This window comes from Phodopus roborovskii, unplaced genomic scaffold, assembly GCF_943737965.1.
Source record: "Phodopus roborovskii unplaced genomic scaffold, PHOROB, whole genome shotgun sequence".
Lineage (NCBI taxonomy): Eukaryota > Metazoa > Chordata > Mammalia > Rodentia > Cricetidae > Phodopus > Phodopus roborovskii.
This window is the reverse complement of record NW_026126418.1, coordinates 76,539,379-76,561,772: the sequence shown is the minus strand read 5'-3', so window position 1 is coordinate 76,561,772 and position 22,394 is coordinate 76,539,379. Positions and strand designations below refer to the sequence as shown.

Genomic DNA, 22,394 nt, shown 5'->3' with positions numbered 1-22,394 from the left:
CACACACACACACACACACACACACACACAAAACAGCCCTGAGATCTAACTGCAGCCAAACTTTAAACATCTACTCTCCACTTCCCAAGAACAGACCAACTGGCTGTCAAGTTCCCCAGAGCCTCTGTCACCTCCCACCCTGACCCTGCTTAACTCCTCAAGGCCAACAGCCTAGGGGGCAGAAGAAGGAGGAAGGACTTAGCACACAGCTAGGGATGGCAAAGGCTGAAGGTCTTCCAGGGAACCATGGCTGTCAGCACTTTCTTGTCTCCCATCAACCTGATTCCTGGAAACACACTAGGGGTTGTGTTTCCCAAGAGGGGTTGGCCCAACACGCGTGCAGACCCAGGGCCCTGCCTCCTACCTGTTCTTTCCTCTGTCTCCCACTTCCCAATCACCTGTGTCAGAGAAGACAGCACTGGGTGTGAAACCCAGACACCTATAGGAAAGGACCAGGAGGCCACTGTTGTCACCTACTCTCAGCCCTCCCCCATGGGCTCTTCACCCCACAGCTGGGACACACAGTAGTCTCCTGAGGAACCATAGCTCGTGCTCACTGCCACGGGACACCAGAAGCTGCACAGAAAGTCCTCCAACTCGCCCAAATCACAAAGCTGGTACCAGGCTTTAGAGCCATATCACAAGTGCCCAACCACAAGTGTCATCAAGTTCATTTCACAGCAGGAAAAAAAAAAAAAAAAAAAAAAAAAAAAAACCAAAACAGGCTCTCCCGAGTCCTGCAGTCTAGGAAGCTTCGATGGAGCTAGCACCAAGCCCCCCCCCTCCCCCGTGCCCTGTGAATAAGGACAGCCTCTCACAGAAGTGCTGAGATCAAGCCCTGGGAAGGAGAAACACCCAGACTCAGAAACATTCTTAGCTGGGTGGGACCTCTCAGATCCAGTCGTCTCCCACAAGGCACCTCTGTGAGAGATGGTGACATTCTGTCACCCGGCTTTGCAATGTCAGCAAAAGTGGCAGGTTCATTACAGCCTGTGGTATCTCTCCTGCCTCCCCCAGGCAAAAACATGTTCCCCAGGCTCCCTCAGGGTCTACAGGGAAGAGCAGCAAGCTGCAAACTCCAGATTCAAATGTGGGAGAAAGTGAGTGCTCAGGAATGGGGGTGAGGAGGCCCATGCCTTCTGTCCTCTAGCCCAGCCCTCTCCAACCCTGCACTAACCTGGGATCAGAAAGAGAGACTCGACAGGGACAGCGACCTAATGAATGGGTAAAACTGGCCACAGCACATGTCATCAACTATGTACCTGCCACAAGGCAGGGGTGTCATCCACACTTTACTGAGTGAGGTTCTGAGAGGCTGGTTGACTAGCCAGGTCACATCATAGCTCATGGAAGTTCTAGGATTTGAAACTAGACCTCCAAACCCAAGCACCCAAGTCCCCCCCCCCAGTTCCAGACACCTAGGCCAAGAGTCTCCACTCACATCCCTGTCCTTAAAGGCTACAGAGAGACAAAGGAACAAAGTGTCTAAGGACAAAAACCTTACATGGCCAAGAGCCCTACAGTGCCTGCCTGTAATTCAGGGGCTATGTGACACAGACTCTGAACCCCGGGTTCCTCGTATGTGAGTGAAATGGGGTCATGGAGTGACTCCTCATAGGTAGCCAGGAAGGAGGTGGGTGAACAAGTGGCTCATAAACATGTCCCATGCCCCGTGCAAACCCCACCCAAGTACAGCAGCCGGAGTGACCTGAGTACTGAAGGTTCACAGACTAGCACTGACTCCATCCTCAGGTGGCTTCTGCCCTAGGAAACAGTAAAGACGCAGCAAGGATAATGCCAATCCCAGCAGGCAGTTACCAAGCCGTGGATCACAACAGCGTGGAGGTGTGACGGTCTGCACTGGGGCCACAAACAGAGGAACTGACAGGCCAATGACACCCATGGCATTCCTGCTCCCAGTCCTAGGAAGTTGTACTCCCTGTCTCACTCATCAGCCTGAGCTTGAGTGAATGACTTACCCCGCTGAGCCTCAGTTCCCTCCTCTGTAATGGGGGAATCAATATCAGGGCTGCCTGAAGGACAGTGGGCACAGTGCCTGGAAAACAATATGTATGGTGCCAGCCACACAGTAGATCCTCCATCAGTGTCAGCACTATAGCAATACTAATCATTGTCCCAAGGTCTCCAAAGGTTCACTTTGCTTGCTGTGGCCCTCCTGTCTGGGGGTAAGGGGTATGGAGGAAGAAACATCTAGTTCCTCCTCCAGGGGAGCCCCCAGAAACCATTTGTTGCATCTAGGAGTGTGACCCTAGGGCTCAGCATGGACTCATGTTCCCCAACAGAGGCTGACCCTCAACCCTGACTCTGAACAACCGCCACCACCTAGCCAATTTCCACTGACCCTTCTGGGCCTAAGACACCTCTCCCACCCTCTAGAACAGCCACAGTCAGCAAGGGCTCTAATCTAGTCCAGCCTGTTCTCCCAGCCCCAGTGGCCTCCTAGGCTCTGTCCTCCACCTGCCCCCTCCCTCAAAGAATGGGACCCCATGTGGCCCCCAGAGAGCAGGGAGCTGCCAGGGGATTGGATACCTAGAGCAAGGGAGGCTGGAGGCTCTCCCGGTCCATGAGGCTCCAGGAAGGGGGATGCGGGGTCGCAGAGCAGCCCCACAGGGCGAGGTGGTGATGGTGGTGGCAGTGGCTGAGGTGACGCAGAGATAGTTACCGTGACCCGGAACGGGGTTGCAGCCGAGGGCTCCATGTTGGGGCTTTTCTCTGACAGGCTGCCGGGAAGGCTGCGCCGGGAGCCTGGCCTTTCTTGGGGTGACTCTGTGGAAGAAAAGGAGGGGAGGTTAAAATTCAAAAGCTTTGAGATGCCAAGGCTTCTGCCAATTTCCACATCCTAAGACAGCACAAAAGACAGACTATAGCCACTGTGGAAAGTATGGTCACATGTCCCCCCATTAGTGACAGGACTACTACACACCCAGGCAATTAATGATACTCCTACAAGTACACCCAAAAGAACCAGAAAACAGATTTAAATACTTGTGTGAAATATTGACACCCGCTATATTCACAACAGGCTCATGGCAAATATATGTGCTCATCCATGGATGATTGGATGAGCACTATGAAACATAGTTTACATGATGTGAACAAACCCCAAAAAACAACATGCCAAGTGGCATAAGCCAGAAACCAAAGGGCAAAGACTCTTCTAATCCAACACTGGGAGATACATACAGTGGTCAAATTTATAGCCAGAAGCCAGGTCAAAGGTTACCCAGGACTGTTGGGAAGGGGCAGGGGCTATGGCTGAATGGTATAGGTTTTCTGTATAAGAAGATGAAAATGTTTTGCAAATGGAGAGTTGTGCAACTGCACATTTGTACATTTAAAAATGGTTAAAACAAAGCTGCTCAGTTGGCAAAGTGCCTGATGCACAAGCATGAGGATCTGAGTTCGGATCCCCAGTGTCCACAAAAACACCAAGTGTGCAGTAATCCTCATGCTGAGGAGACAGAAGGATCCTGGAAGCTTGCTGGCCAGGCAGTCTAGCCGCAAGTGAGCTCCAAGTTCAGTGAGAGTCCTGGTCTTCAAAAAATAAGATGGAAGGTAACAAGAGAACACCAACACACGCACACACGCACGCACACACAGAGAGACTGAGTGTATGTTAAAATAGAAACTGCATGCTTTCACTACAATTTTATTTTGAGACAGGGTTCCAAGTAGCCCTAGATGACCTTGAATTTGGCATGCAGCTGCTCCTTCTGCCTCTATCTCCCAAATGCTTGATTTCTACAATTTATTAAGTGATTTATTTATTTTTGCCATATGTGTATGGGTATTTTGCCTACATTATATGTGTGTGCACCACATGTATGCCTGGTACCCATGGAGGCTAGAGAGGCAATGGATCTCCAGAAGTTAAAGACAGTTAGTTGTGAGCTACCATGTGGGTGCTGGGAACCAAACCAGGGTCTTTTGCAAGAGCAGCAAAGCTCCTAATCACTGAACCATCTCTCCAGTTCCTCACAATTATTTTTGCTGTTGTTTTGTTTATTGTTTATTTATTTTTATTATTAGAGACAGGGTTTCTCTGTATAACAGCTCTGGTTGTCCTGGAACTCAATGTGTAGACCAGGCTGGCCTTGAACTCAGAGATCCACCTGCCCCGGCCTCCCAAGTGCTGGGATTAAAGGTGTATCCACCACCACTTGGCTACAATTGTTTTTAAAATGCCCCCTTAGTCTGTACTTAATGCTACTATCTTGTGTGTACTGAGCAAGCATCCTGTCACCAGAGTAATATAAGCAGACAGACCACTGAGCCTTTCCCCGGAATGCCACACTAGATAGGAGACTAGATGGCTGGCCTCCACAGTCCCTTCAACCAAGATATCTGTGATCTCTGTCTTCCAATTTGGGCCTTCTCTCCCAGGAGTTTTAAGGTTGGGAAGCCTGCAGGATCACACCATAACAGGATTGAGAAGGCAGTGGCTACACAACTCCAATGGGGATTGCTGAGAAGATGGGGGAGGGGGGCAAGGGGCAGGGATGAGCCTATCACTTCTGTGGCTATCTAAAATGTGAAATACTCAGGTTAGTAAATGGTGACAGCCTGGGGGTGGTGGGTGAGGCATGCTTGGCCAGGATTGCACATGCCTACTGAAGACCCAAGTCAGCCCAATCCAACTGCTTCTTGTCTGTTCCCTCAGACCATAGTTGCTGCCTATTTGCCTGTGCCGGTATGGACCACCACAGAGGACTCCTCCAGGTTCATCCACCAGCTGACTATACAACCAGCCCTGAAGGAGATCCTTGGTGACACCTCTGACTGTTATCTTGGCTCCTCTGGCAATGGCTGAGTGTCTCTTGCTGAGAAGGTCATTGCACTGTGTGTGGGGGGGGGGGCACAATTTCCAATGTCCACACTGCAACTCCACATCTCCTGCACTCACAGAGCCTGGTATGTGTGGCACTTAGGAAAAACCTGTTGATTTAAAAGGAAGAAAAGGACAGTGTGAAAGTGTGAAGGTCTTCCTGGCACATGGGGACACACATGGACATGGGATAAGAGACCACCCTAGCAAATGTATGCACGCATTCACACAGATCCTCCCACAAGTATACCCCAGGAGCACAGCAAGTGAGGATGTGTGCAGACACAGGACAGAAGACACAGGTGGTCACAGGAGCAAGTCCTTCAAAGGCCACCCTATCCACACTTCCTCCTTCTTCCCAGAAATGCAAAAGGACAGAGTTCATTCATCCCTCACTCAACTACAAGTCTCTAATTCTGAACCCTGGCCAAGGAGCAAACAGGTTATGTCACCTCTGCCACGGTGGCACCTTCAGTCAGGGGCAGCCATCTCCGAGGTTCCTTGCTGCATTTCTCTACTTAAAACTCACCACCCACTCTGCTAGTCAGTCAAGAGACACCCACTCTTTCTGGAGGTTTTCCTAGGAAATCTCTTTCAACACTACCTGTTTGCTGTCAAGCCTCTTCCTGGAATCCATGCCTGGCTCCAGCTCATTCAGTGACAGAACACACCTTCTCCCCACCCCAAACAGGTATCCCTAATAGCACATGTCACCACCACCAGGCAGATGTCCTGTGAGCTCTGTGATGGTGCATCTCATTGTCACTCTGAGTCCTATGGGAGGCATTGTGCCTGGAAAGCCAAACAGGCAATGGAGGCCCCAATTCACCAGAGTGGAAGTCTGAGCTTCAGGTTCCATCACTAGCAAGTGATAACAGGAATGAGTGCCCAGGTATGTATGGACCGAGGTCACAGTTCCGGAAGTGCTGAGCCACTGGGCCCTGGGACCAGCAAAAGACATACGGATAGTCCTCAGAGCTCAGTTTAGGATGCAAACTAGCTAAGGCAGACACCTGAGATCACTCACCTTTCCAGGGACAGGAAAACAGGGCCAAGATAGGAGCCTGGAGTGGTCAGCTCCAGATAGTTGTCATCTACTCTACTCTGTTACCTCAAGATGACCCACACTTCACCCTGGTTCCTAAGGTGCCACTCTATGGTACCACTGGGTGTTGCTCCTACCAATAAGCTCTGCTGTTCTTGCCATGAGGCAGAGATGCCCCCTCTACACTTCACCCATGTATTATCCTCATGATAGACAGCATGGCCTCCTGTGAGACACAGTCAAGTGTTGAGGGGTCATCGTTTCTCTGTTGGGGTGCCCTATCAATTCAGAAGGACTCATACTGATTCTCCATTGCTGAGTCTTGCAGACCTACTAACTCACTCCCTGAATATCTCTATTCCCAACTCTGTTGAGCCAGGTACCCAGCAGTGTTGGGCCCTGGTTTGACCATTATCCCTTCCTCCACTAACTCACCTAACCCACACCAAGCACCCACTACAGCCATGGGCTCAGCTGGCAGAGCCAGCCTCCTCCAAACCTCCATAGGATCCCTCTAGAATATAAGGGAAACCCTCAGAATGTCTGGCCTCCAAACATATATGTGTTCACATGTGGGAAATACACAGAAGGATGTGAGTGCATGTACACACACACACAGAGGCACATATACACACAGGCAACGCACACATACACAGGAACACAGACACAAACACATAGGCACACACACAGACACAGGCACACACATATACACATAGACAAACACACATGCTTTACCTCCCCTCCAGGATACCTGCGCTTCCCGTAGAACATGGATGCTGGGAGGGTCTGCAGCCTCACCCATCTCTGAGACTGATGATCTCCAGGACCCACCCAGCACCTTGCCTCTTGCCCTAAGGGTCTGATCAAGAGCTTCTCCAAAGCTGCTTGGTCCAACCTCCCACTTTACTCCAAGTTGCTTCCCTAGGGAGCCTGCAAGCAGCCAGCCACCAGCCAGACACCAGCCAGCCACCAGCCAGCCACCAGCCAGCCACCAGCCAGCCACAGAGCTGAGCACACAGGAGATATGGGCCTCTGTGGCCGAGGCCCAACTAGCATCTCTCAGCCTCTGGTGATAAGCACTGACCCTTTACAATCTTCTCAAGCTCCCTTTTCCCTGACACCCACACATAAAACTGCAATAGCAAAGGTAGAATCTTTCAGGTACTGAATACATACTGGGCTTTAAAATGAAAAAGGGTATGACTTCCCACATCTTTGGGGATCCAGCTTTGGACCAGCTTGTATGAATACTGCCTATAATACCACCCCACTGAGAACAAGTTCTCTAGGCTTTCAGAGACAACCCCATGTGACAGCTTGGACAGCCATGGTGTGCACCCATTTTCAGATAAAGGAACCAAGGGTCCAAGACATAAAGGTGACTCTGAGTGTCCCAAAACTATTCCCCAAAAGAAATCACTCAGGACCTCAGGGCAGGCAGAGGGAACAGAGACAGAGGGGTCTCCATTTGACCTGTCAGTGTTGTGTGACTCCAACCCTATGCCTTTCCATCTCTGGGCTCCTGACTAAACATCAGTTCAGTGAGTTGAGAGGAAAAGCAGAGAGTACTCCCCCAGTGCCCTCCCCACATTTATTACATACAAGAAAACAAGCAGGGAGCTGGCACCCTGCCTCCAACCCCTGCCACCGTGTCCCCAGACCAAACAGAGCCTCTGTCTCTGGGGATCAGCTCAGAGTGTTAAGCTCCAGGACCTCTGCCTCTGGCCTCATACTTAACAACACAGGTTTTTCCAGGTTTTGGAAACAGGAGCTGGTGAAAGCAGGGTCCCAAAGAGGTCAAGTGAGTCCACTAAAAACACACAGCACTAAGAGATCTCCCTAAGAACAGTTCATGGGGAGGAAACCCAGCCACCCTGGAGTCACCCTTAGACCTCACTAGAGGACAGCCCAGAAGTCCTTCTTCATCTCAGACCTGATACGACCTCTACATGACCACCCAGGCTACAGAACTGAACCTTGGAATTAGCTGACCCTGAATCCCCTTTTCCACTGACAAGTAGGAAAAGTCCCATTTAAGTGGTGAGACCAGGCTACTGTCTACTCTTGGAAGCCATAGCCAGAGTCAGGCATCTTAACCTTCATGTGTTTGCAAAAAATAAATAAAATAAAATTGTTTCATTCAAATGCTGCTGGCTTGGTTGCCATGGATACCACCTAATCATGAAGGATGACTGTTACTCGTTCCCATGGAAACACAGTGGCTGGAGGAACATCCTGTAATTTCAGCTGTCGGGTTGCACTGCCCAGATCTTAATGGTTGGAGGCAGGTGAGGTGGCAACTATGAACATGGATGTTGGGAGACACAGAGTCAGCAGAAGTATAGAAAGGCTGGGTGCTGGAGAAGCGGATGGGAAAAGTCAATCAGAACTACCAGATACCACTTGACACTTTTCAGATATGCTTTGTCCCAGTCCAAAACTGAAAAGAAACTAATTAGAAGAAATTAGTAAGAAGCCAGTCCTGAAATTAAAATAAGCAGTGTCTCCCATTACTGACAGAGTAAAGATGCTACTCATTCATTACTCATTCATGTTGCTGGTGACATGGAGAGGCTCTAGGGAACAATCAGACAATAGACAGTTCACACACTCACACACACAAACACACACACACACAGAAAGAGAGAGAGAGAGAGAGATGAACAGACCTGTCCCTCTTACAGGTTCAGTCTAGGCCACACCAGTTGTGTAGTCTAGGTAGTTTGTGTTGTTCATCTCACATGTATGATGGCTGTAGAGAGGTCTGTGGCCCTGTATTTAGCACAGAAGGGGAAGCAGCCTAAATGTCCAGCAGTTGGGAAAGGATGAGCGCATCTTGGAATAGTCATCAGTGGAATGCTACGCAGTGCAGAAGAGGACTCTACATGGGGCACAAAGGCATGCCATAACATCCAAATTCATACAGATCAACAAAGAACAGCAGCAGGATGTTAAATGAGAAGAACTGTTGCTGAAAGAGATAGAATATGGCCCCCTTATGAACATCTGTAAGACTATTCATGGCAGTCTTACAATAGCCCCAACTAGAGCACTCTTCAAAGAGAGTGGTTATGCAAACTACAATGCATAAAAGAATAATGACCCCCCCAAAGAAACCTGTACCCCAATTCCTGGAGCCCGTAGACAAGCCATGGTGATGGGGCTGAGAGAGACTCTGCAGATGTGTGAGTGAGGATAAAGCCTGGGGGGGCAGCTATGAAAAAGAATGCACTAAAGGCCCACATGATGTGGGTCAATCTTAAGGACATATATGCATACAGTCACATAGAGGAACAGCATAAGCTTCTCTTTGGAGAACCAGAGGGCCTAAGAGTAGAGACCAGACCGGTGATATACACTGAGAGAATGAAGCCTTCCAAACACTACTAATAAAACTAAAACATACACAGGTAACACAGTAGCTCAATATAATCCATTCCCTCTGTATAAGTCTGAAGAGAAATGAATTGAAGAAAAAAATTAAATTAAAAAGCAAAACTGAACATCAAGATTGAAAGCAACCGAGAAGACCTGATAGCAGGGAAGAGCATGGTAAGCTCCAAAGGGCACAGCCTCAAGTGGGTGCTAGCCTGAGACCTGGGCAGGAAGCCTGGGTGAAAACTCAGAACCTTCCAGACAGTTATAGCAGTGGGTGCCTGTGTGTGTGTGTGTGTGCATGCGTGTGTCTGTGTGTGTGAAAGCAGTGGATGCCCCTGTGAGTGTGGTATGTACATGTGTGTATGTCCAACATGGTGAGTGTATGCATGGTGTATGTGATGTGTGGTAGGTGGTATGGTGTGCTTTTATGTGCACATGTATGTGTGTGTGTGTTAGGACAAGGAAACATATGAAACCTATCATACTGTTCTCTGGTGATACTGGTGAAAATTTCACAAGCTGGTAGCCTCCTGCCTCAGACTACACATTCTTCCCAGTTGAGCCTTTGAACATACATCTATGGCCAGGTGTTAGCGGGAGGTTACAAATTCTTCCCATCCCCTGTGATCCAAGTACTGGATCCCAAAAAACACATCTTGACCTGTGCAGCCTGTAAGTGTTTCTTCATGTGGCAGAATGGCCTCCAGATATGATTAAGGATCTTGAGTAGGAAGGAAGACCACAGGGTGAGCACACTGTGATAACAAAGACTTTAATTTTTATTTGACTTCTTTGCTACTGAACCAGGGTCTTGCTATGTAGCTCAGGATGACCTTGAACTCATTCCCTGATAACCGCAGTATTTAAGGTGCAAGGATTACAGACATGTGTCATTATGCCCAGCCACAAAAGGAGACAGTAAGGTGAGAGAAGGCAAAAAGACAAAGTCATCAGGAAAGCAACAGTAGGGCAGAGGTGAGATAATGAGCCGAGAACGTCAAGCAGATTCTAGAATATTGAAAAAGGTAAGGAGTACATTCGCCCCAGGGCCTCCACAAGGGTTACAACCTCAAGACACTTTGAAGCCCGCTGAACCAGACTGCAGACGTCTGACCTCCAGATCTCAAAGATTATACATGTATGTAGTGCTATCAAAGTTCACAAGAGAGTGGCAGATCCCCTCTCACAGTTGTGAGCTGCCATGTGGGTGCTGGAACTTGAACCTCGGTCTTCTGGGAGATAAGCCAGTGTTCTTAACCACTGAGCCATCTCTTCAATCCAGCACCCTGCATATATCATTAGAATAGAAACTAATTATTACATCAACAAAACTTAAGGACACAAAATCCTAATTAAAGTGTGCCAAAGGAAGACAGCAATACTAAAATCACACCCTTTCCACTTCAGTCCCTATTAGAAACTACCCATCACACCCCAGTCATTACAAACTACCCCATCACACCTCAGTCATTACAATCCACCCCATCACACCTCAGTCATTACAAACTACCCCATCACACCTCAGTCATTACAATCCACCCCATCACACCTCAGTCATTACAATCCACCCCATCACACCTCAGTCATTACAAAATACCCCATCACACCTCAGTCATTACAAAATACCCCATCACACCTCAGTCATTACAATCCACCCCATCACACCTCAGTCATTACAAACTACCCCATCACACCTCAGTCATTACAATCCATCCCATCACACCTCAGTCATTACAAACTACCCCATCACACCTCAGTCATTACAAAATACCCCATCACACCTCAGTCATTACAAACTACCCCATCACACCTCAGTCATTACAAAATACCCCATCACACCTCAGTCATTACAATCCACCCCATCACACCTCAGTCATTACAATCCACCCCATCACACCTCAGTCATTACAAAATACCCCATCACACCTCAGTCATTACAAACTACCCCATCACACCTCAGTCATTACAATCCATCCCATCACACCTCAGTCATTACAAACTACCCCATCACACCTCAGTCATTACAAAATACCCCATCACACCTCAGTCATTACAATCCACCCCATCACACCTCAGTCATTACAATCCACCCCATCACACCTCAGTCATTACAAACTACCCCATCACAACTCAGTCATTACAAACTACCCCATCACACCTCAGTCATTACAAACTACCCCATCACAACTCAGTCATTACAAACTACCCCATCATACCTCAGTCATTACAAACTACGCCATCACAACTCAGTCATTTCAAACTGCCCCATCACACCTCAGTCATTACAAACTACGCCATCACAACTCAGTCATTTCAAACTGCCCCATCACACCTCCGCACTTAATGCTTCTTAATGTTGTGCACTTTTGTTTAAAAAATTGTGTCATCGAGTGAAATTATTATGGTTGTGAGATACAGCAGGCTTGGCTCTTGCAGCAAGCTAAGGCAAGTATAGTTGCATGTGTATATGTATATTTATTATTTTTTTAGGTTTTATTTTTAGTTATGTGTATGAGGGTGTCAGTGAGTACATGTGAGTTTGGGTACCCACGCAGGTCAGAATGGTCAGATCCCTGGGGCTGGAGTTACAGGCAATTGTGGGTTCTGGGATACAGGCTCAGGTCCTCTACAAGATCAGTGAGTACTCTTAGAGGCTGAGGCATCTCTCCAGCCCCTACATATCCACTTTCATATATATGTATGTACACACACACACACACACACACACACACACACACACACACACAATGTTCATGCTTTCTTTACCTTTCTGTGTTTCACAATCTGGAATTCTATTTTAATTCTCCAAACTTCTTGTTTGTCTTGCTTACTTTTGAGAAAGGGCCTCATGGACCCCAGACTAGCCCCATTCTTGCCAAGGATATCCTTGAACTCCTATCTCCCTGCTTCACCTCCCAAGAGCTAGGATTGCAGGCACCCGCTGCCACACCTGGCTCAAACTCCTGATTTAATGATGTCATCCTATCACAAGGCTGCACTCCAATTCCTTGGGTAACTTTTAGCCTAAGGAGCAACTGACTCATAGACTGTTTATCAGATCCTATAAGGGACACAAGGTTAGACTGAAAAAATAGCAGAGCAAAGCAGCTTTACTCAAGAACAGATCACCCTGAAATCTGTTCTTGGAACTTGGATGGAAGATCAATCAATGGAAATGTGAAGCCCAAGCTGACTGATAGTCCATCCTCTATCCTGGATGTAGGTGTCTTGAACACTCTCACACAAACGTGTGTTCACACACACACACACATACACACACTGTGCTTTTTTTAAATTACAAATGTGTACAAGTAATAATCAAAAATGCATTTCTGGAAGATATCTTGTAGTCTAAAGAACAGCTGGACTGAAGAAATGGCTCAGAGGTTAAGAGCCTCTGCTCTTCCAGAGGCCTTGAGTTCAATTCCCAACACCCACAGGGTGGATCACAACCATCTATAATGAGATCTTTTGGCAGGCATACATGCAGGCAGAACACTGTACACATAATAAATAAATAAATAAATAAATCTTTTTTTTTTTTTTTAAGATGAAGAAGAAGAAATGAAATGAACCGCCAATACCACATTCCAAGACTCAATAATGTTCTGGGGACATTTTACTCAAAGTGACGTACAGACTCAATGCAATTCCAGTCAAAATCCCAAGAAGCTTTTCAAAGACGCTAACAAGCAGAATTTTAAGTTCAGATGGGAAAGCAAAGGACTTAGAATGGCCAATCAGGCTTGAGAATGCAGGAAAGGGCTAGAGGACTTCCGCTGTCAGTGGGTTTCAAGACATAGTCTGGAATACAGCTCATGTCAACAAGACTGTGGAATTAGCATAAGGATAAGATGTACAGACCAATGGATCAGGATGGAGTCCAGAAATAGACCACATGCATATGGTCAACTGACCTCTGAAGAAAGTGCCAAGGGAAAGGAGGCAAGTTTTCTCAACAAGCAGTGCTTGAACAACTGGCTATCTGAATGTAATAAAAACAGACTCCAGGAAACGGGGAGACACACACCTGAAGATGCAGAATCTGTGCGGTGCCAGCTCCAACTTAAACAGAGAGAAACTGGGTGTGATCATGACCATGCAGCTAGGGGCACTGAGGCAGGGTATAAACCTAAGGGATCCCAGGGATGATGAGTGAGGGTAGGTGTGCCTGTCCTTCCAGACTCAGAGTGTCGTCCCTGGCTGGGTCCCTCCCACATACCCAAGCCATTCCAGTTGTAGCTGTAAGGAATGAGTTCAGTCATGACTGAATGCACGTCTGGGTTCATGACACTAACCAGGTTCAGGGAAAGGAAGGAGCCATGGGCTCTGAACTGTCCCCATTCATGCTTTGAACACCTGGCACTATTTTGATGACTATGAATGAAGACTTTAGGAGGGAAAAGCAGGTCATCAAGGGGTGGTCCTGTGAAGGTTATGCCCACTTCTGTTTCCTCTGCTTCTACAGGATCCTACCATCACAAGCCAATTAACATGTCTTTCTAGGTGTGTGTGTGTGTGTGTGTGTGTGTGTGTGTGTGTGTGTGTGTGTGTGTACATGCACACATGGGTGTCTGAGAGAGAGAGAGAGACTGAAAGCTCTCTGAGACCATGAGTTGAAATAAAGCTTTCTTTCCTTTATGCTGTTTCTATTGGGTATTTTGGTCACAGCAATATAAAAGTAATTAAGGCCATTAACTGTGATATTTCAATGTCTCTCAAATGGACAGAAATAGAATTCAAGCTGTCTCCAAGTTCAAAATGTGGTTCAGAGTGAGCAGGCACTATCCACTGCTGTAGGAAACTTGCTAGGAGGAGTCACGGCGACATGTAGAGGCTCTATGTCCAGGGCACCCACCACAGTCCTGATGACACAGAGCACCAGGACAGAGGTGGCACCTACAGCTGGGGTGGTGTGAGCACAGTGGGAGGAGCCGTGTGCAGCTAGTCCTAAGAAGCTGAGGAGATGCCATCTCACGGTACATCCCAGGATCCTGCACAGAGTCTGTCCCTGACAGGGGAGGGCTCATTTCATTCCACCACCTATGGTAGGCCCCACCACAGACCTTACAAATGAGCCGGCATCTGTAGACGGCACCGACAACGGCCCTTCACTCAAGATGGTAAACAATTGCTTCTGTCACCACATGCTTCCTGCACCTCATGCTGAAAGGTGTTTCCAAAGAATGGATGCCCTGGCTGCTCACCACAGATTAATTAGCTAGCTCAAAGATTTCTCACTCCCTGAGTCTAACTTCTCTCTTCTCAAGACCTCTGGCCATTTCAGTCTGCAGCTTACCCTTACCATTTTCTTTCCACAGTTTTTCCAGTGTCTCTTTTGCAGCCTCAGGGCCCATCCCAGGCTTCCAGAGAAAGAAAAGTGCCATCCTTCTGCATTACTGGAATTTCGGGAACAAAGGGGGCTCTCTGGAGACGTGCTTGCTCCTCTCTGCTCTGTCAGCTTCTCTATATCCATTTTAAAACCGGGGTGTTGTTCTGTTACAGATTTGAAGCTTTTAGAGCATAAGCATTAAGTGCATGGTGCAGGGTGCACACACCTCTACACGGGCAGATGCAGACCTGTCTCACGGCTATGTCTCAGGGGTGAGCCAGCAAACTATTCCCACAACTTGCTAACAAATATTTTAGACTTGCAAGAATCAGAGGCAGGCAAGTGGGGTTTGAGAATTCGAGGCCATCCTGTTCTTTGTAGCAGAATTCAAAGCCAGTCAGAGCTTTTATTTAGACTGTGTCTCAACAAAGGAGAGAGGGAGGGAGGGAGGGAGGGAGGGAGGGAGGGAGGGAGGGAGGGAGGGAGGGAGGGAGGGAGGGAAGGAGGGAGGGAGGGAGGGCGGGCTGGTTACTTTCAGAATTTCCCAAGAGGGGTCGCCCCTTCTCCTTTACCCATGGAGCACTCCAGTCTGATGAAGAGCATCTGGGTTCTTTAAAAGTCAGGGTCCCAGAAGAGCTGGGAGCCTGCTGTTGAAAAGAGATGGGGTTGGGGCTTCTTGCATGCACTGAACCTACCACTCTCAGATAGCCACGGCTCTGGATGCTAGATGGACTAGGCAACACAGGTGGTTCGTGGAAACCCAGTTTCCCCCCACTCCATTCACGCCACGCTTCTTCCTCAGTGATAGTTCTGATACCCCCCAAAAATGGACTCCTGCAGCCCCCAGTACCTCTCTGCTAAGCTGCCAGCACCCCAGCATCAGCAGCCACCTTTCCACTCCTCACTGCATCCTGCCTCACCATCTCCCAGCCCTCTCACCATAAGAATGAGCCTGCACTTTTCCCAAGTGCTGGGCTCCCAGCCTTTGCGAATTCCAGGACCAGTTCAAATCTCAGAAATAAAAATTCTAGGACTTAAAAAAGGCTGGGCGGCAGGGCTATGACTTCTGGCCCCGCCAAATCAAGTGCTTAAAAACAGTGACCACCATCTCCTACTTCCTAAAAGCAAAGTTCAGAACAGAGAGTCCAGGTGTGTTGATCACAACCTTTCATAACTCCAGTTCCACGGTCTGACAGCCTCTTCCGGCCTCCTCAGGTGCCAGGCATACATATGGTACACAAACACACATGCAGGTAAAACGCCCACACACATAAAATAAATGTATATATTTGTTAAATAGAGGAGAGGGTGTGGTGGTTGCCTTGCCACAGTGGCGCTGCTGTGCACAGACCAGACATCAGCGTGCCTGGGCCCAGCACTATTCCCCAAACTGGTGTGCAGCCTCCCCTCTTCTTCCATTCTACCCTACAGCAAACAGCACCCTAGAGACTCTCCAGGAGTGAGGGACCTGGCAGCATCCAAGCCATGGTCATCTCTGGCTCCTCCTCCTCCCCCAAATTTCCGTAAGGCCTGAGGTTGCCCCACTCCAGAGACTGGTCCAATCCTTCCCCCCTGTGCCAGTCCCCACCCTGGTGTGGAGTCTCTCAAGGCAAATGCCTAACTACCAGAGGCACCAGTGATTGCTGACGCCCACCCATCCCTTTCCCCTGCTCCTTGTAAGTCTAGCTGTGGCTCTCAAGTCACCTGCCCACATCACAGCCCTGGTAAGAGTAGGAAGGTTTCCAGCACGTGGCCAGCCTGCGAGCTCCAGAACTGAACACAGTACATGTAAAGGACCCAGAAGAATGCCTGCCACAGGGTACACAGTGAAAGAACAGAGATTGTCGCCATTATTATCACTGTGGCTCCCTGTGCTGCTGCAGGGGTGGGGTGGGGGTAGGGGTGCATGCTTGACTCACCATTCAAGGCCCTGCCAACCTTTGTGGCCATACCATCTGCTGACCTGATTACATGGCCCTCCCTCAACTCAACTCCTTCATCACTAGAGCTACCACACCAACACAGCAGCCCCTGCCCACAGCGTGTACACAGTAGGTGGCTAACTGAGTGCCGGTTACCTGTGTAACAGTCTCTGGTGGGAGGAGACGAGACACCAAGGAACCATAGAAATGATTCCAGTCCCCACAGACATCACAGTGAACTTGTACATCAATATAATCAACTTGTGATCTAGACAAGTAAGCACTAATACTAACACATACACTCAGGTTTGTAACATATTCTCCATCGTGTCATAACTATGTCAAGCCTACTTCAGAGACCAAAGATGACCTGTCTGAGATAGCACTTATTATCCATCCAGGAACCCAACCTTGGTTAAGCATAAATAAATAAATAAATAAATAAATAAATAATCACTTACGTCTAATCCAGATTGCCAATTTACTGATTTACAGGTAAGCCACCATTCCCCATGCCAAGCAGGACTCTAGGAAGGGTCTTACCCTTGCCTCTCCTCCCCTCCGCTGCCTCCTCAGCACAGGAGAGGGGCACAGAGCCTGATCCTATCTGCCTGCCTGAACTCCGCTTGTTCATTTCACAGTCCTGTCAAGGCATCACCTCCAAGGGCCACAGAAAAAGAAATCACACAGCTAGGGTGCTGACAGTCCTCTCCTGTCCGTCAGAAAAGGGAAATAAAAGCTAACAAGACCTCCAAAGGCAAAATCTCCAACCTCCATTCAGTACCCAGCAGCTGTCAAAGAGAACACCGGGCCCACAAGAAAAGGTAGAACCCATCCCAAATGAAAAACACAGCTGCTGCAGGTGTGAGCTGCACAGACAAAGCAGGTCCAAGGGTGTCACAGGCATCCCCAGCACCCTGCAACATGCAGGGGGCCTCTAGATGAGGAACCAGGTCTGCTCGTTCCAAGCACTGAACTGAGCCTTCTTCCCCCATTATTATTTAGAGGGCTGTTGAGATTCTCCTGCTTCCTTATTTATGCAATCAGAGGAAATCACAGCACAGACCTACTTCCAAACTCAAGGCCACGTGGGCCAATTTCAGATGGATAATTAAATATTGAACAAATGCTGAAATGCCTCTACTGGATGAGAATGGCTAAAAATAACCAGCCACCACTCCGAGAGCTGGTACCTGACACGCGGGCATCACAGTGGCTCCTTCTCAGTCCTCCCTCCCCATGACTGCCAGACACATTCCCAGGAATGGCAAAGTGGGGTGGGGGCTGACTCCCTAAATACCTCCTGAGCAGAAAACAAAACTCTAACTCCCAGTAAGCTCTGAATGTTCCTGACCAGGAAATGCTCTCCCTTCCTGACATTTAAGCAAGTGGCCCCAGAGGAAGTCACTGGAGAAGTGGCAGGCTCTGCTTTTCTTTAAAAAAAACAAAACAAAACAAAACTAGTCAAAAAGCTTCGGGTCATTTCTAAAGCCAAACAAGCGTGTGGTCCAGGATGTGAGTGAGTCTGCGTCAAGATGCACAGGGGTTCTGTCCCCATTTTCTTCCACCAGACCCAACAAGGAACCCAGCTGTCTCATATTCCTAGTACAAACTAATCTAGAAAAGGCAACAGCCAAAGCAAACATGTCAGTAGGAAGTAAAGAGATTGAAAGCCCAGTTCCAAACTGTGGCTATCATCAGCAATGGCAGTAACCTTGGGTGAGAGGCCTTGGCGTCACGAACCTTGGTTTCCCTACTGGGAATGCAGTTGCAAAAGACTGAGCAAAGGCTCCTGGTGCCTGGCTGTGTTGTGTGGAACTAAAGCAGTGAGAAACTAGGAGCCCAGGAATCAAGCTCTACCCCTACCCACTAAGGTCAAAAGCACACCCTAGATCCAGCCAGTGCTCAGAGTCACAGCAGTCAATGAGAGGCGGAGCCTCCAGTGTGATTCTAGGTGAGACTTCCAGCTCTATGGCCCCAATGCTTGTTTTATATAATTTCACCAGAGTTCAGTCTCCCTACCTAGGAATGGTAATATCAATGGTCTCTACCTTCATGAAGGGTTGGGAAGTTAGTGATGGGAGCTAAGGAGGGGAGGCCCTCAGCAGGGTATGGCCCACATTCAGTCAGCAAAAGAGGCTATCTAATTATTAAAGGTGATGAAGACAGCCAGGATAGCAAAGGCCACAGGGCTGACATTCCAGCAGATAACTGGCGCCTCTGGCCTCCCTCAAGGACCTAAAGCACTGTCTAGGGAGTTGGCCTCAGGCTGCCTGCCTGTGGCTGGGAACTCACCATCCAGTGTGTGCTGAATGGTGGTAAGTGTAAACTAGGCTGACACCCTGAGACATGTGGTCTGCCAGGAAAGTGGCAGAATAAGAATGACAACAGGGGACAACAAGCAAAGGTGAGGTAAGAGGCCAGAGTGTGGTGTGGCAGAGATGGGTATAATCTGTGTATGAAGAGAAGACAAATGGAAAGAATAAGGATGACTCCATCGATGCCAGTGGCACTCTGGCTGCCAGGAGAAGTGTCAAAAGGCCGCAGGGGCCACAGTCTGGACCTACAAGCTGCACAAGTCTGAGAACAGCTGTGAGGTTGGGTGCTGGATGTATGTATCTTGTGGCCCCCAAATACTCCAATATGCTCTCCGGGGACCAATGACATGCTCTGCCTGTGCCTTGGGGGAGACCTCTAAAATCCAATTTGTCTTTCTCCGTCTTCCTTTCTGTTTCTGCTGAGACACACAGATCCTGTGTGGGGTCTGGCCCCAGTGTCTCTTCACCCTGCATACCCTGGGTCTGGTGGGCTCACTCCCTTTGTGGGGATAATGAGTGGAAATTGTTCCCATCTGCTTCACTTCTCTTTGCTGAGTGTCTGCTCTGTTCCAGCAGTGAACTCAGAACATTTAACCTTAACATCGGAACCAACATGCAGAGCACTCATTTTACAGACGAAGAAACTAGAGGTCAGAGACTGAGAGCCTTGCCCAAGGCCACACAGCTTGGACGCTGGAGCCCAGCTCTGCTGAACCCCAGATTCTGGTTTCTGCTCTACTATTCCATGGCCTGGTAGAGCACAGCCAGCCCTTGGCTTTAATAAGGCCTGGTCTCCTTTTCCTATCCCATTTATACTGTTAGCAGCTTCACTGCCAATCTGTGGCCAACTTCTCTCCTAGTCCTCCAGCCCCAGACCTCCCTGTGATTGAGGATGGGGCCTTCCCTAACCACTGGTCCCATGAGAAGCCAATGTGACAGGTCACAGGCACATCCATACTGCCATCTGGAGTGCTGGTAACCCAGAATCACACACCCAGCTGGGCAAAAGGTGTGCACACATATGGCCTCCAAGGATAGATGACCTAGACACCATTCTCTGAGCTGTGGAAGCCATATTCCAGAGGTCATCCCCAGCCCTTCTGCATATACCTTCATTTTGCAAAGTGTATTGGGGATTCTTGTGAGTCCCCTCCTTCCTGGTGACCCACAGACAGTCTCTAGTAGACCCTGCAAGGAAAGAGGCCCAAGTAGCGTTGGGACATACAGCAGCAAGACAGGGGAATGAAAGATGGATGTACAGGCTGGGGATGTACAGGCTGGCCGTGGCAAAGGGAGTGTTGACCGAATCCCTGGTATTTAGCAAGACCTAGAAGGGGACATAAAAATTGGCAGGACATGGATACAGAAGAGCCCAACCTCCCTGGGCATTACCATAGGCACCCAGAGAGGTGTCTAAGCTCATAGGCCAGCTCCTCTGGACAGAATGGGAGACTGAGAGCCTGGAAAGGAACCGATATCAGCAACCAGTTCGTTGAAGCAGAGCTAAGAATAGAGCCCTCTCACCCACTAACCACTGCCCTGTCCCTAGAAAAGGCTGTGTTCCAGGGTACCCCAAAAAGCCAGGCTCAGGTACAGCCAACAGAGTAAGTACAACTCATCTCCATATGCCCTGGGACCAGGCTGAAGGCAGCAGGTAGCAGGTGCTGGAAATGTACTGAGGACAGGACAGGCCTTATCAAGGATGAAGACTGCTCTATTTATCTTAGGGAGTCCTTCTTACTCCTGATAGCAGGAAGTTGAAAGCAAAGCACCTTGACTGGTGATATCCTTCTGGAGACAAGACCTTCCCACAAGTCCAGCCTTTAAGTGGCCTAGGGTCACACAGCAGCTAGATGCCTAGATAGATACAGAGCTCACTGCTTCCACCCAACTGTAAGGCCCACTCTGCCCAATCTTCAGATGGGGAATACGAAACCAAGGAGAGAAGACTCTTGTTTAGTGCCACACAATATGTAACCCTGGAGACATTGTCTTTCCCTCACAGCTTTATCAAAAACAAGGTACTGCTTTCAGAAGGCAGTGAGCCCCCCATAGGAGGAGGTGGCCTAGCTGACACCCCTGCCTGGCCATTTGTGAGTCCCGGCTACCAGCCACCAGCTCATCCATGCACTTTCCTATTTCAGAACACAGAGCTCGGCTCCTTTCCCTCCCTGCTAGTAGCTGAGGCCGGAAATGAGGTGGGGTAAAGGTGGACCATCAGGGGACCAACCCCTAACCATGCCAAAACTGGCACCAAGGTCAGAAGGGAGGAATTCAAGACCTCAGCGAGGCTTCCCAATAGGAGGCACACCCTGGTCCAACCAACCTGCCCACAAAAGGGGGTGTGGCCAGAACAGGATCAAGGCTGAGGGTTAAGGGAAGATGGGCAAGGAGCCACTGGCCACCATGCACCCTGACCTGCAACTCTGATCACACCCATAAATGGTCACTAATGAAGGCCCCTTATCAGGTCCAAACTGCTGTCCCCTGTCCCCCATGCAGGATGAGTTCACTCTACACCAAGGGCTTTTTCCTTTTCCTCCTCTGTGCATATTCACACACTATCCCTTTCCTCCTGGTAAAGGACAACAGTTCACAACTAACTATGGTCTGAGCTGCAGGCACAGGCTTCTAGCTTTCCAGACAGAGCCCTGCTGCCACCACCACCATTGTCACTGAGATTCAGGGAGGCAGCTGGCAGAAAGACAGTTTTCTCAAAGTAGCATTCGGACCTCCCAGCAAAGGAAATCCCACCCAGCTTAGACAGTCTCCATGCCAACCCCTATCTGAAGCCTTCCTGAGTTTTTCCAACTAGAATTTCCATCAGGGAGGTCTCCACCTCCAGCAAGCTATGAGTTCCTTCCAGGCAGGCACACAGAGTTGGGCACAGATCCACTCAACATTGATCACCCCTGGCCTCATTAGCTGAACAGAAGGCAGAGTTCCCATCCTCCGAGAGCCTCCACTGTGGGTACAAAAGAGGGCATGGTCATACAGGGTATTTGAGGGTCAGGGTAGCGCTGGCACAGGAGGCCCTGGGGGAGCCAAACATGACTGGACATCCACCCCACCCATTCTCACAGCAAGAACCTGTCACAAAAAAAGAAGGCTCAGGAAATGCTGTGATGTGATGCCATTCACAAAGCTTGAGCCCAGGTCTCTGGTTCCCCAGGCCAGTTTTCAGCTCAAGGCTGGAACTAGCCAGAAGACACTTCAGCAAAAGCAAAGAAAGGGTCCCAGCACAAAGCTGTGAGCAGAAACTGCTTAACTGTAAACTGTGACAGGCACTGGGAACTTGCTAAATAAGCAACGCTGCTTTGCTCTTCTGTGGGGGACCCTTCTCGGTGGGTGCATGGGGGAAGTCAACTAATGCGCACTGCCAGCCTGCTTCACTGATCCTCACACCTGCCAGATTATGCCTATGGTGAAGCTGGGCCTGGGCCAGAGCCAGGTTTCCCATGCCCCAAATAACCTCAGGACGAAGAAAACTAACCCAGCTTCTGTATTCTGGATACCTTCAGTGGGCCTAAGCCTCAGAGGCAACCCAGCCTTC

The 22,394-nt window shown here is 49.0% G+C and overlaps 1 protein-coding gene across 4 annotated transcripts in view; it reads right to left on the bottom strand.

Moving 5' to 3' along the window:
* Window positions 1–22,394, bottom strand: part of Dab2ip (DAB2 interacting protein) — a 167,064-nt gene that overhangs the window by 81,588 nt on the left and 63,082 nt on the right. For 3 of the 4 annotated variants that reach the window (XM_051185292.1, XM_051185293.1, XM_051185291.1), the window contains exon 2: window positions 2,684–2,787. In XM_051185292.1, coding sequence (XP_051041249.1) covers window positions 2,684–2,787 — 104 coding nt within the window. Of the gene's footprint in view, window positions 1–2,550; window positions 2,788–22,394 lie in introns of those variants that run through there. The other variant, XM_051185298.1, reaches the window with a different exon arrangement.